The 15,871-nt window shown below is 42.5% G+C and overlaps 1 protein-coding gene across 2 annotated transcripts in view; it reads left to right on the top strand.

The window, feature by feature from the left end:
* The window catches only part of LOC111873403 (protein expanded), a 243,917-nt gene that overhangs the window by 155,541 nt on the left and 72,505 nt on the right, over positions 1-15,871 (top strand). For both annotated transcript variants that reach the window (XM_033755073.1, XM_023868084.2), the window contains exon 3: positions 444-543. In XM_033755073.1, the coding sequence (XP_033610964.1) occupies positions 444-543 (100 nt within the window). The remainder of the gene's footprint in view (positions 1-443; positions 544-15,871) is intronic.

The following is a 15,871-nucleotide window of genomic DNA, read 5'->3' as shown; positions in this document are numbered from 1 at the left end:
ACTGCACCATGAAGGCGTGTGGGAGAGTGAATGTATAGATCCAAGTATTCTTGACCTCAGCATTAGTTGGAGATGAGTGGTCAGCTTCACGCACCGGTCGCTTTACCCCNCCCCCCCCCAAGGATAGATCCCCGATACCCATTGGCTATGAGGCTGGGTGGGCCCCAGGACCGATCTGGATGACGTGGTAGCATTTGAGGTAACATTTCTAATTTTTATACAAACATAAGCTATTTTTATTTCTTGGGACTGAGTTTGGACGCTCAGCCGTTTCCTCAGTGCTCATTATGATCTGCAGGTCATTGAAGTGAACTGTTCCAGTTGTACAGGAACTTCGTACCATGCAGCCTGACGATACATTTATGTTCCAGTTTCTTTCACATAATCAAAATATTTTTGACTATATCGGGAATTATCGCACGGAATTTTCTTTCTCTTTTCAGCCAAAGTCCAGAGCCAGAGAACTGTACGCCCAGACATGTGCCCACCTCGGAAGCCAGGGAATGCTAGACTGCGAACTCTTTGGCTTGGCAGTCGTGTCAGGTGAGTAAGACTGACAACCTTAACTCCCAGTATACATTGAACTTGACGAAACGTCGGATTGTTCGTCCGCTGCTCACTGAGCTTGGCGAAAATTTGAACTGGTTGTCCGTACATTTTGCGAAGGTTCCCTTCTTGTTCGGCTGTACCGTACAGAACTTGGTGTGTTACTATTTTGTTTGGTTTATTTTTATGTTATTCCCTTGTGGTTTCATAATTAATTTAATGGTGCTTTACAAGTTACTGGGGTTAAGTAGCATTGAACGGGACTTGGGGGTGGTTATGTACAGTAAATTGTGGGAGAAGTTATTGTGGTCCAGTCACCTGGAATAACTGGGGAGAACCGCGAGCAGAGGTCAGGATATGCAGGAGTCTGGCATGGATTCGCTCCGGATACCTGCGCTACACTCCAGATGTGTCAGACCTGCTACTATTTTCGGTTTTGGCTTGTGAATGTTGTTGTTGTGAGGATGGATGTGAATCAGCGGTGATTTATTTTCATGCACTAGAACACTGCATGGACATCAGGCTAGACTGTAGACACGACGGGTATCTAGAAAGATCTCAGCGACGAAAACTAATACCATTATTTTTACGTAGCGTCCATATGGTGTGAGTTCATAAGGGTCCGAACATTTGGAGAGTTATAAAATAAATGATAAAATAACAAATAAAAAACATGCTCATATACCGTATTTACGCATGTAAAGGCCGCACATTTTTTGCCAAAAATTCAAGAGGAGAACTGGGGTGCGGCTTATATTCGAAATCACACTTCATTTAAAAAAATATATATTCATAATTAGTAATACAGGGTGTAATACTCCTGAAATAATATTCGAAGAAAATTATTTTTTCTATAATTTCTGTCTGAAAATTGTGCTGCGGCCTATACACGCACGCGGCCTATACATGCGTAAATACGGTACATCAAAATAATCATAATGAATGTATCACTGAGGTTATTTTAATGACTCACTATACCCGTCGGGAGACCAATAATTCCTGTTAACCCGGCAGGTTAACTTAATCTGTAGCGCCTCTGACTTTGTATTCTGGAGGTGCCTGATTCGAATCTCGGCCTCGACGTGATATATCCTGATCGAGATGTTTCATTGTCTTTCTCAGTCAAGGCAAATGCCGCTACAGTACCTTAAATTAGGCCACGGTCGTTCTCATATATATCCGTTCCAATTCACAGATATCCAGTCATTTCACGCTGTATGATCCGAACTACTGGCAGCGTCGTTAATAAACAGTTGCTCTTCCTACCAATCACTCTTTTTTTTTTTTGCGTGATGAGCCATAATTTTCACGACGTCAGACCTACTGTAGCAGATAGCTAGCTACTTGCAAGCAAAGGCGTTCGTTAAATTAAGATCCTTGAAGAAGTGTTTTTGTATGAGATTATTCTTCGAATTCCAAACCTCCAGTGATATGCAGATTTTAACATCGGCTTGGAATTCTCTTCTTCCCAATTTAGGCGTCAAATAGACGGGAAATATACGAAAAGGCACATCTTACTAAGATATTCGTTTTCGAAATAACGGGTTATGCTTATTTTAGAATAAGTTCAGCAGTAACTCCATAGGCAATACGCAGACGAGAATGAAATTCTGAAATAAGATGGTAGAGAATACGGTACACTGGAAGAAATATTTTCGAATTCTGTTGTTTCACATCGTTTAGTTTAGGCACAGGTAAGCTACACGGCCTGCAATGTTTTAAGTAAAGTTTCATGCATTCGTAATTCCGGCAGTAGCCCAAGATGTAGATTGGCAGCAATCAGCTTAAAAGTGAGAGAAGCACACTCCTGAATTTGTTTGGTTGATTGATTTTTGAATGACATTGTTTCAGTTGCAGCATATTATAATCTCCAAATACTAATAGGGTCACCAAGTCAAAGAGGGTGGAATAGACAGATCATGTAGCACGCTACTGATAATCAATGCATACGACATTTTAGTCAGAGAACCTGAGAAGAGACAGGCCATTTGAGGAACATGCGCATAGGAGCGAAGGTAATGTTAAAATGAGTTTCAAAGTAGAATGACATAAAGAAGAGAAATGTATACAGAAAATGTTGGAAGGAAATCCTGAAGGAAATAGACCACTTGAAAGACCCCGGCATAGATCGGAGGGTAATATTGAAATAGATGTTAAGAAAATAGGATGGGATTGTGTGGATTGGACCCATTTGGCTGGGGACAGGGTCCAGTGGAGGACTCGCATAGATACGGCACAGAACGTTCCAGCTCCGTGATTGGCTGAGCAACTATTTATTAACGTGTGAAGAAAGACTTCGCTTTGTGGAGTTAGTTTGAATTACCCAAGTTACATAACGTCGGTCGGGATGAGAAGATTGTCATGAATGATGAGAAAGTGAGGGTTTGGTCGACGGCGTTCGTCGTCTGTTTCAGGATGTTGTCCCTATATTCGCTCAGATAGACTAAAATCAACTAAATATATCAATAATCAGGCCGAGATTCGTCCCGGTACCTCCTGAATAAAACAGTGTTACCCTTATACCATTCTGCTCTGTCATTTTCCGTGTTCTTCGCCAATCTTATAAGAAACTCCAGGCGTTGTTGAGGTTCTGATAATTACAAATCTGTTTTAAGTAATTTTTAGGGGAGTTTTAGCTCCAGCTTGAGGCGTTGCACATTTGTTGTCATTCAGTCCGTTTGCTGCTTTATATACAGTCCGTTTTAGTTTTTGTTTCTGTTGAGCTTTTTACCAAGTGTTAGACCACTTTACATTCTTATACAGGTAAAGGCAAAAATGTAAACTTGTCCCTGCGCTTAATTGTCTAAACACTATGCCATGAAGACATGCGGGATTAGAGGTATAGGTTCACCATTCTGGATCTCTGCACTAGATGGATGTGAGTGTTTAGCTTCTCGCCTCGGCCGCCGTACACTTGGAGACAGAGCCCAAGGTACCCGTTGTTTAAGAGGCTGAGGGAGTCCATATCCGGTCTGGACGCTGAGAAGAGAAAAATCTTGCCCTACCGGGAATCTAACCCGGGCAATCCGGCCTGTACCCGTCGGTATACCGACTGATCTTCTTTTCTTAAGCAATTTTATGTTGAATTTTATAACCGTTGATCCATCCTGAATGTTATCCGGCCGCATATGGCCCTCGACATCGACGCGCCTCAAGCCACACTCGCACTACATGTCTTTTTGAATGACGTAATTTCGAAGGTGAATTCACAGTCATGGCCCCAATAATTTGTACATCATACATCCCTTGTACTCAGATTTTTCGTTTGATGTTCTGTCGTCCATGGAACTTGTACATTTCTGTTGCAGCTCTGAGTGGAGTGTTGTGATAAGCATCTGTCATGTATCAAATCCAGAATTCAGTTTATGTTCATTGGTTATGAGACCAGTACAGTCAGATTGAAGGCGGCTTTTGCGTGCAGTCGAGTTTGTACCCGGAACGTTTTCATGACTGCCATGATTCTTCCTCTTACTCTATGGATCGACCAGCTAGCCATGGCTGTCTACCGCATTGCAATAAATTACAGAAACGACATACCGATCTAGAGCCTGGTAGGACATCTGGCTGGGAAGAAACTCCAGTAGCCTCCATGGCTTGTCTCCCCTCTCCGTTACTGTCGGTATCCACGACCTGTGATATCGATACAGGTAGGATGTAAGGCTGGTACGAAGCTTATTATGAACAAATTTAGACGCTTCATTTTCCATCGTCACTCTCGAGCCCTAAGGTAAAAAAAGGTAAACTTGTCCCTGTGTTCAACGAATTTAAGCACTACGCCATGAAGGCGTATTGGGGTGTGGCTGTATAGATCCACATTTTCTTGACCTCGGCACTAGTTGGAGATGAGTGGTCAGTTTCACGCCCTGGCCGCCTTACCCCCGGGGAAAGAGCCCCCGGTACCCATTGGATAGGAGGTTGGGTGGACTCCAGAGCCGGCCTGGAAAACTCCGACCCCTCAGTCTTGCAGCCTGTAGCCATTCGCTATACCGACTGCACTACCCACTCTCGAGACATTCGCTTCGAAATATTAAGGAACACTGAAACTGTTTCATTTGGCACATACCGATCCTGAGATTGCTGCTCATCATTCCTTTATGTACTTCTGGAGCATTACAGTCACGCTAGCGTCTCGTTGTACCCAAGCAAAAACCTAAAGAGTGCGTACTTTCCTTCGATACGACACGTACCGCATAGAAAACGAAAACTTACGGCGAATATACAGACACGGACAACAAGGTGACTCATGATCCTCCTAACAAAAATTATGGAGGGGGGTATCCACAAATAGCAAGCCTAAAAAATTATGGGGGATACACAAATGGACAGACACGGGCGGATACACAGACAGCAGGGTGATATCATAAGCCTCCTTTTGTTTTTTAAAAATAAGGAAAGTAGGCCAAAAATTAAGTAAACTAATATTATATTGTAGCATCCTGTTGCACTTCTCACTTAGTGTCTGATAGTTTCTTACAGCGTCACGTGAAACACTATGTTCTATAAAATTTGTTAAAAGCTATTCACTTTAAAAGTCCATCACGTTAGATTGTAAAAACTAATCGACAATGCTGAACTAAGCGTTTCTTCTAATCAGCCCAGAAATAATCTTATATCTGTAAGATTTGAGGCTTTCACGGCGGTGACTATGAAGAATGCAGTCTTCTGGGAATACACGGTGCCAAATCCCAGAAGACTGCATTCTTCAATCTTATATCTGTCTCCAGCAAACAAGTTTCACGTATAATCTCTCTCTTTATTTGCATTGTTCAGTCGTTCATAATTTCCACCCATCCTGTAAATTACATTTTATTTTCTCAAGCTTGTTGTGGTCTAGTGGTCAGAGTGCCTGGCTACAGATCCAGAGGTCCGCGCTACCAGATTTTGAGAATTAGTGGGTCTAGAACGGGGTTTACTCAGCCTTGTTAGGATAATTGAGGAGCTGATTCAAGGAAATAGCGGCTCCGGTCTAGAAAACCGAGATTAACGGCCGTGGCGATCCTTTGCGCTGACCACGCGATACCCTCTATCCGCAAAAGTTGTCACCAACTTCGCCGACAAGCGGCGGTCGCACGGTCGGTATAGTTCGTTTGCAGACTACAGGCAACGGAGTTTTATTTTTTGTTTTTACACAACTTCATCTTGTAATTCACCACCATCTTTAACCGTGTGTAAGTACTGCAGATGGCTACTTGAAATTGCAGCTCCAGAATTTAAATTCAATAAATGAAATATATGATGTCATTCCTATAATTATTGTACTATGCATATTTTCTACAATATCTATCTAGTTTCCGTCAGTTTCCCATCCATAAGAGTGCTGAGAGTGGTCGCACCGACACGGTGACGAATATTAATCAGTCTTCTACCTTCCATATTTACTGTTAAGTCTCAGGCATTATCTCACCATTTCCCCTATTCACACTCTTCATATGCTTCTGCACTCCGCACGCATGTACCACGGTAGTTTGTTCTTAGCCTTGACACGCCTTGCGTTCACGTTTCTGTATGGGACGATACCATGCACATGATAACGTTTCTTTTGTAATATTAGCAGTAACATCTTGTGTTTGTGTTTCTGGACGAGACTGTACCACGCACGTAACGCGGCAGCTTGTTTTCTTTTATAATAGTCCTATTAGCCGTAACATCTTGTGTTCATGTCTCTGAATGAGACTGTACCACGCACGCACGTAACACGGTAGCTTGTTCTCTCTCTCTCTCTCTTTCCCCTACTGGTTCAGCACAACTCTTCGTCCTCATATTTTCTTCGTCTGGTACCCAAGAATTTCTTGCGCTCTCTTCTCTTTCTATAATTTTATCTGAACTCTTTTTTAAAGTCGTCTTTCTCTGTCTTCATTTATTTTTCCCCTCCCCACGTCCCTGTCTATTATAGGCTGCCCTTGGTTCCTCATCAACATTACCCATCTTGTTTTTATATGTCTTGAGATGTAGAGAAGCTTATAGTCTTAAATGTATGAATAGCTTATGGAGCTACAGCGTGTTTGTAGGAAAGCAACTATTTTTACTCGACTTTCATGCGGAATTCCTAATAATCGAAATGCGATGGTGTAAGATTTTGACGAAAGACTGGAAATTTGGGAAGCACCATTAAATAATACGGTTCTGCCGATAGTGATTACTGCATACTGTTATTTTATGAAGATCCTTCGGAATACACAATTTTCATGTCTTTACGGATCACTAAATTGTTTGGTCTTTCACAGATAGAAGTGTTTATAATTCCAAATTTTTCGTGCAGTCCAGAAGCTTGACCCTGACTCAGTTGTTACACAGGTGCACAGTTTCATGTTTCCTGCCCAGGTGTCTTGAATGCTACATTAAATCGCGTTTAGATACAGCCCACGAAAAAAATGTTTTATTTTCTGCTCTCCCTTTTCTCTACAGAATTCTTCATAAATTCACCAGTGAGCTGGTTTTCTTACAGCGTTTGTCATGAAACATCCAAATCAAGATTTGTCCTACAGTGTTTAACAGTTACGAGTAATTTCTTATCCAATACGTAAATGTTTGAGTGTTGATTTATTTAACAACGCTCCTTCAACTCAGGGGGCACGCGGTAGCGTAGTTGGTTGAGGCACTACGCTACAAGTTGGAAGGTCGCGGGTTCGCGTCCCGATTAGGTGGAATTCTATAATTCACGTAATCCTTCCAGCCGCACTATGGCACTGGGGTCGACTCAGCCTCTGACAGAAATAAGTGCCAGGAATCTTCCGGGGTGTAAAGAGCGGGCGTCGCGTAAGGCTGCCAACCTCAACGCCATCTGTGAGCCGATTGTCTAGAAGAAATATAAGAGCCTCGACGTCTCACAACCCTATGGGCCTTCACAGCCTATTACAGGGATAACTTTACCTTCAACTCAGAATTTGAACATCGATGGCGATTTGTTCATGAATTGAAAAGGATGTGAATGAAAGCATTTGCCTAGAGGACAGAGGAAAACAACGTAAAACCTCAGACAGGATATCCTGTGTTTCAGCAAGTTCAGAACCGGTACATGCCGCATCGGAAGTAGAGAATTGGCCATTCAGCTGTGACGTTTCATTCAATAGGACCTTAATAAATATTTGTCTTTATTTGTATTCTATATTTTTCAGCATTCCAATTCCTCAGAGGAATATCAGTAAGAAAAATCGTTAACTGTATCAACGGAGAATACTATAGCAATGGCTTTTAAAGGAAAACAGCCTGTAAGATAAAATTATTATAGGCGATAAACATGTTGGACAAGAAAATCAGTTTGATTACATGCGGTGTGGTCCTTCAGTTACTGAGAATAAAGATTTAGAAACGAACCCGAGTAAATTTAACCAGATATGTGGGACGATGAGACTATTGAATAAGAAGACAGTGTAGGAAAAACATTAAATTTGATAAAAATATGGCTATCCCAACATTAACATACAGCCCTGTAACATGAACATGAACAAAAAGCGGATGTGAAATATAGACACGGAATTTCTTAGGAATGCTACGGAACACATTAAAGGATCGAATTAGAAAGAAACTAAATATATTCAATTTAAATAGCATAGTTCAGAGCAATATACTTAATTGGATTTATCATGTTGAAAGAACGGAACCTGGACTCATCTCAAAACAGTTAATGGGCTGTGCACCTAAATGAACAAGATCCGTTGACCACCAGAAGTTCCTCTGGAGAGAAGAGTCTTTTTTATAGAGGAATGGAATGGACCTAAAGGTCGAAACTTTGGTGTTGTGCTGATTTATTGATTTATTTTATATTGCAAACTGAAGACAGTCAGTCGGACTAAATCACTAGGATATTACACAACGCAGACCGTCCATTAAGTGTAAGAATGGCCACGCCATAGCTCAAGCGGTTAGTCGCTGGCTTCCCACCGAGGCGGCCCGGGTTCGATCCCGGGTCTGGTCAAGTGGGCTTTGTGGTGGACAAAGTGGCGGCTGGGGCAGGTTTTCTACGCGTACTTCGGTTTCCCCTGCCAATCTTCTTTCTACCAATTGCTCCACAATCACCCTCACATATCATCTGAGGCTGGTACAATAGACCAGAAGTGGCCGCAGTACAAGGGACTCAGTCCCACCCCACTAGCAATAAAAAAAATGTAAGAATCCGATTCCAACTCCTCTTCCTCCTACTTTGACTGATTAGGCCCTCTTGCCTGTTCCTCTTTCAGCATTAATCCGAAAAATATGAATCTTACACACGGTCAGTAGGATTCCTTAGACGGGGGGTCAGCCCGTCGAAAGGGCGCTAGTTGCACAGGACAACACAGACGCAGAAGAAGCGTAAACATGCATCCATGTCTCGAGCGGGATTCAAACCCACGGGCCTAGTGTTTGAGCGAGCAAAGACATTTTGTGCCTTAGACCCCACGACCACTGCGATCAGCCTTCTCACAGGAAATTAGATGTATCGGTGGTGCATCCGCGTCAGAGAGATCTGAAAGATGCTTAACGATTGAATAATGTAAAGAGTGCTTATGTGACCCCATCGCGTGCAATTCGAGGGGCGTCGATATTTTGAGCCGCTTTGAGCGAACGATCCAACAACAGCGTCAAGCTGAGGAACAGACAAAGTGAAGTATTCCAGGAGTTGCGTCCGAACAAACTTATGCCATATATGCTTTAAATAGTCGACCGCGGGAAATTAAAATGGTGGAGTGAATGCCGTAAGCTGTGACTTGTGTATCAAGCAGGAAAGTAGCGTAGCTCGTAAACTAAGCGTAGAACAGTAGCCGTGCAGGTAAGGGATGCTGTATTACATGAAGCCAAGCTACTGCTGTGAGCCCAGCACGGTCGTTCTGCCGCGCGAAGGCCCTGCTGTAAAAGTCTGGATTTTAATTCCCTGTGTAGCTGACTGACTGATCGAATTTGAGCGAGTGTTTGTTAGTTCCGAGTCAAGGTGATTTCGTTTTCTGTCTTGCACTAACGTTAAGATCTCTGAATCCTTTATGGAAATTGACTCATTCTGTTAACAAGTATTAACTGAGAAGAAAGCAGTCTTCTGGGATTTGGCACCGTGTATATGTGGTGTTAACCGACGTTTCGGAGGAACGTATCGCCTCCATCTTCAGGGTAGAAGAAAAAATATAAGAAATCTGCAAAGCGAAGAGACCGTGAGAACCGGTAAAAGCAGACAGTCTGCTTACCGGTTCTCACGGTCTCTTCGCTTTGCAGATTTCTTATATTTTTTCTTCTACCCTGAAGATGGAGGCGATACGTTCCTCCGAAACGTCGGTTAACACCACATATACACGGTGCCAAATCCCAGAAGACTACTTTCTTCATAGTCACCGCCGTGAAAGCCTCAAATCTTACAAAGTATTAACTGACTAACCAACTCCGTGGAGTTGAGTCCTTTTTGAGAGCCAACAGTTGGCCGCAAACCCAGTCAAAAAATTCCCAGCATTTTGTGTAATCCGAAATTTCACTACCGTGTTCACAAGAGCCCATCATAGGTCCCTATCCTGGGCTAGATGAATCCAGTCCATTCCCGCCATCCTATATCTTCAAGATCCCCTTTGATATTCTGCCGTCTAGGTCTTAGTCTTCTTAGTGGACTTTTTCCTTCAGGATTTTCTGACCAAATCCTGTATGCACGCTTCTCCCCATCTGTTTTACATGAGCTGTCCATTTAATGTTCCTTATCTGAGAGTTGTGATATTATTTTTTCGAAGAATACAAGTTAAGAAGCTCCTTATTGCACAGTTTTTCCAACCTCCTGTTACGTCATCCGTTTTCCGTCCAAATATGGTCCTCAGTGCCATGTGCTCAAATGCCCTCTGTCTGTGTGCTTCCTTTAATGTGAGGGATCAAGTTGCACTGCCATACAAAACTAAGGCATAATTACAGTTTTGTTTATTTCATTTTAAGGCTGCAGACGAGAAGAAGAAAGGTTCTGAAAAGAATTGTAGCTAACTTTACTCAGATTTAGCCTGTTCTTTATTTCATCACGAATTAAATTGTGATTTATTACTTTCGTACCCAAATATTTGAACTTTGCCACATTTTCACAGGAACTGTTAGCCACATTTATGTTACGATTTTGTCCTGCGTTCTGGTGACGGGATATCGATGGAGACGCATACTTGGTTGTCTCTGTGTTTACATCTAGACCAACCTCCTTATTCTGTTAGAGTTTCTGTGTTTTTCTTTGTGGTATTTATATTATGCCCCAATAAATTATCATCAGCATATATCAGAAGCTAATATTAGAATTTTTAATCCTTCTAAGTACAATCAGGATCGCTTTATCCCATGAGAAGAAAGGGCAGCTGATCTTAGCCCCTGATTTTAGGGGCCCTTACCGTGCGAAGGTGGGTACCACATCCTTAAACATTTTCCAGCCGTTTTCCAGTATCTCAGCCTTTGAGGACATTTAGTTTATGTTATGCGAAGTCTCCAGTAATTATGTCAGATGTCACTAGCATGCAGACGGCCAAGCAGTTCTGCTCTTTGGTTTCAAGAGCATAATGAATAATCGGAGAACAGCGAGTGTATGATTAAAATATAACATCAGTAAGTTGAGGATGTGTGACAAAATCCTGGCCTGGTTGCTCTGTAAGTACACAGCAGTGATGAGAACTGGATAAAGTGAACTGCGAAAATCGTGTGAAAATATTGGTACAATAGACCAGAAGTGGCCGGCCATCATGTGCGAGGGATTCGCATAAGGCCATCATTGCCAGGGTAGAGTTTGAAGAATAATATCATAAACGGTGAGAGAAACTGGGGAGATGCACAATTCCATCGTCCATAGGCTCTTATCATACTCAGACCGAGCTTTTGGGGGAAAAATTATGTTTTGTACATAGAATGAAGACGTACACTGCATTTTAGTACGCGTTTATAGGTCTAACTGAAACTTAGAATTCAATTTGGAATTTGATTTGTTTCATTCTGGTCCGTCACACTAACAATTACAAAGACAAAACAACTCCGTCCAGTGTGACTATTTAAGTTTTACTCGTACTACTTGAAAAGTTCGCTCCCTGTAAGGATAGAAACATGTAATTTTAAGGGTGCTAAGTTTTCAAGTAGTAAAACTTAAATAGTCACACTGGACGGAGTTTTTTGTGTTTGCGATTTTGAATTGTTCGGTACTTGATTAGATGAATACAAACACTGTTTTAGATCTGAGCTGTACTTGCGGTTGCCACATCGATGACTATGAAAACGATTGTATGTTCAAATGTGACGATTTTTAGCCTGGTATAATTTTACCAACATATTGGAGGGATCTGCTGCCCCTGTCGTTAGGGTAGAATGTTAAATACGCTGATGATTGAGATACCAGATTCCTCCGTGGTAACGTTTACTGGACTGCATTGCTCCACATACCAGAAGACTGTAACCTCACACTGTTAGATGTTGTCTGTAGACGTGTGAATTGTAATCGGTAGATAGGCGGAAATTATTGTCACGTGTTGGGTGTTTGACGCGACAAATAACTTCACGCCGTTTTGGATCTAGGGAATTTATTCCACATTCGCCCTTACACTTACACAATTTACAATTTCACAACTGCCATCTGCAGTATCACAATTACTTCTCCTGCTGTAGTCAATTCGATGCATTCGATACAACTCAACTCGTAGCTGCTGGACTTCAATTCATACTGGATACCCCGAATACTAACTGGCTTCGGCAGCTGCTACACTTCAACTCTACTGAATACTAGTTACTCTCTCTCTAGGAACTCAATACTCACTACAACTGAATCCAAGTCCAAGTCACATTGCGACTGACGGTCAGTCAGTAAGTCTTGGTGTCGAGCCCCATCTGGGGCTCATGACCAGACATATATTACTGTTTGACATTTACGGTATTGTTTTTGAGGGGCGCCCTTCCTGACGAGAAGACGGGTCTGTCTTTTATATATGCTACTGGCCCTTGCCAGCGCAGTCTTTCTCGGGTCCGAGTCCCTTGAGAATCACGACCATATTTTCCTGTCTCAGATTTGAGACTTCCATTTTCTTCGCCTCCTACGACTCGCAGGGTCACGGTGGAGGTATTCGACCCCGCCTCCACACGGGTGACTACTCCTGAATAGTGTTCGCTGCTCGGCAACTTATATTAGGTATTGTTGTCAGGTGTTTCTACCTACGCATTGCCTAGCAATAGTCGCTGCACGGACTCGCCTATTGCNCCCCCCCTCCCGGGGGGGGGGGGGTGTTTACCGAACGTTGCGTAATGATGGGAGAAGTGGGGATACGTGACGTCACTCGTGACCCCTACTTCCTGTTGCACCATCCACGTTACATTATGATTGCATTAATGTGACTTCGTCAGTGTCTGGTAAAGATAATATAGATGCAGAGACGTGGTAACCTTCGTTACCGGCCTACACACACGCGAAGGGCTGAATAACCATGGAAAGGGGCAAAAATAGGCATGTTTGTCAACACAGAATTACCCATATGGAACAACATATTTCAACAAATGGCCGCCCCATAGCCCAAGCTGTTAGTCGCTGGCTTCCCACCGCGGCGGCTCGGGTTCGATCCCGGGTCTGGTCAAGTGGGATTTGTGGTGGACAAAGTGGCGCTGGGGCGGGTTTTCTCCTGGTACTTCGGTTTCCCCTGCCAATCTTCATTCAACCAAATTCTTCAATCAGTGGCCGCCGTGCCGAGTGGACTCAGCTGGACTCCACCCCCCACTAAGCGAATAATATTTCAACAAATCATGATCGCACACAAGATGGCCTGTAAAGTTAATTCGTACATCCAGCGTGTACTTCTACTCAAACGCGATACATTTTCTGGTTTACGTACTTTGTGTTTCGAATTGATATCGAATAACACATTGTCAACAGAAGATGTGACTACGAGTATTCCACTGTGATATCCATGGAAGTGTGAAGGAACGGTGCAGTTGCCCGCGTTCTTAATTAAGTACCACGCTGTCAAGACATGTACAGCTTCATGTATGTTAGGTGGAGGTGTATGGTCAGTTTCAGGCTCCGACCAATTTTTCCCTCATGAAATGAGCACGAAACGCATTACACAGGAATCTGAGTGGGACACATGGTTGGTCTGGACGTGGTGGCGGAGAGAGAACTCTCTATCCTTGCTGGGAATAGAACCGCGGTTGTCCAGTCGGTAGCCTAGTCACTGTATTAAGATATCTCGCTCCATTTCCACTGGTTATTATGAAGCAAATGGAAGAGTTATAATAAGTGAGCCCTCTCTAATCTAAAACTTGGAGGTTAAGGGGCGCACGCGGTGTTCAGATGTTTTTAAGAATGCTGAGTTTCCAACTGAAGAGATGTCAGCCCCATGGGTCGTAGTCCGGGAAGCGTTAGAAATTGTTTAGGTGTCTAGATTTTTTCTAGACTGCTGTTCTTTCTTTAGTTAGAATTGGGGACCACAAGCGTAAAAATATAGCGGAAACTACACATGGCCTCAACATTTCCGCTGAAGTATGTTTTATTTTGAGATTGAAGGTTCACACGACAGTGACTGTGAAGATTAGCGTCTTATGGTATGTGCCACCTTATACTTTGATATATACACACCTAGTGTTTCTTAGGAACATACTATCTCAAATTCAGCGTAGCGGAAGGGATACCGTAAGAAAGGCAACAGCTCGTTCCTCTGAAACGTTGGCACGTGTATGCTGAATTAAAAGGCTTCACGTCCTGAAGACATCAGTCTTCAATGAGAAGTTATTTCTGCTCAGAAGTCCGACAATGACACTATTAATTCCTGAGTGAAGGATTGGACCGACCGACCGAGCGACCGCCGCATGTCTGCGAAGTTAGTGCCAACTTTAGCGGATAGAGGATGTCGCGTGGTCAGGGAAACGAATCCCCACTGCCGTTCATTTCGGTTTTCTAGACCGGAGCAGCTATTTACTTGAAATAGCTCCTCAGTTATCGTCACGAGGCTTGAGTGGACCCCGTTCCAGACCCACTACGTCTCAGAAAATCTGGTAGCACCGGGAATCGAACCCTGACCTCTGAATCTATAGCCAGGAACTCTGACCACTAGACCACAGAGGCGGCATAGTTCGCTTGCGGACTAACACCTCGGATTTTGTTTGTTTGAGTGAAGTATTGGACTGAAAATATCTCTTATATTTATGGACTTTAAGGGATATGCTTTAGAATTTAAATAATATAATAAATAAAAATTATGTTGACATTAAACACATTTTTCATTGATCTGGAAACCTGAGCAGTTGTTAAGACGTTCGTGTAATATTTTTGAGGAACGAACAGGAGTAATTTGTGAGCAGTCCCTATTTAAAATTAAATTCATCAGTTTGGAGTTTCCTAAATCACATATTTTTTGCTAGAAAATCAAAACAGACGAGTTTAATTTTAAAAACGGGTAGCCCACAAATAGAAATGACTCCTTTTCGTCCCTCACAGATATTAAGTGAACGTCGTGATGTACGCAAAGAAATAAATTATTGCATAGTTCAGTGCCCTTATATGAAAGGCCCGTTAATTATGTAGCATTATCAATAATATAAGTTAATGTTACGCAGTGCATTACAGTAGTGACACGATAAAATATGGTTATTCATTCATTCATGTCTCTGTTGCTCCTCTGGAGCGTAGGACATCCGTGAAACTTCAGTTTCTTAATTTTTAGACAGTCTGTAGGACTCCTTGAACGGGGGATCAGCCCGTCACAATGCTTCTACCTGCACGGAACAGCACCATCACAGAATAAACGTAGACGAACATCCATAACTCGCGTAGGATTCGACCCCACGACTCCAGTGTTCGAGCGGACGAAGACAGTTCAGAACTTAAACCGCGCAGCCACTGTGACCGGCGAGTATGGTTATTTATCAGAGTAAAAGTTGGAGTATTCCCCACCATTTTAAATAGTTTTATAGTTTCACGTCTTTAGTAACGGTCCTGCAGTTCTTTCCGGATAACTCGTCTCCAGATGCATCTTTCCCAGAAACTGCCAAATCTTCAGTGTTTGTATCTGGGTGGCATGCCTGTTCACACTCTTTTTACAAGCATAAATTCTGAATTCTCGCCCCCTCGAAGGCGCGATCGCTCTTCTTCAAGTGTTCGCTCTCTCAGTTATGGAAATAATTGCTTCATGAATTAAATGGCCAGGGATAATAATTAATTATATGCAGGTGATTGCAATTACGGCTAATATTTATAGTCGAATTTGTGGACTGTTCTTATGGGGATCCCCATAATACGTGACTTATTTTGAATTAGTATAATTATAATAACATGTTTATTTACTCTCTTACTCTTGCTTATGTTATATTCTCATTTCTCTGCATTACAATTCGTCTAGGGTATTATTTTCAACGGATAATATAAATCATTCGTTCGTTCCTAAGC

Source organism: Cryptotermes secundus, unplaced genomic scaffold (genome assembly GCF_002891405.2).
Source record: "Cryptotermes secundus unplaced genomic scaffold, Csec_1.0 scaffold22, whole genome shotgun sequence".
NCBI classification, from domain to species: domain Eukaryota; kingdom Metazoa; phylum Arthropoda; class Insecta; order Blattodea; family Kalotermitidae; genus Cryptotermes; species Cryptotermes secundus.
This window is presented reverse-complemented; position numbering and strand designations above follow the sequence as displayed.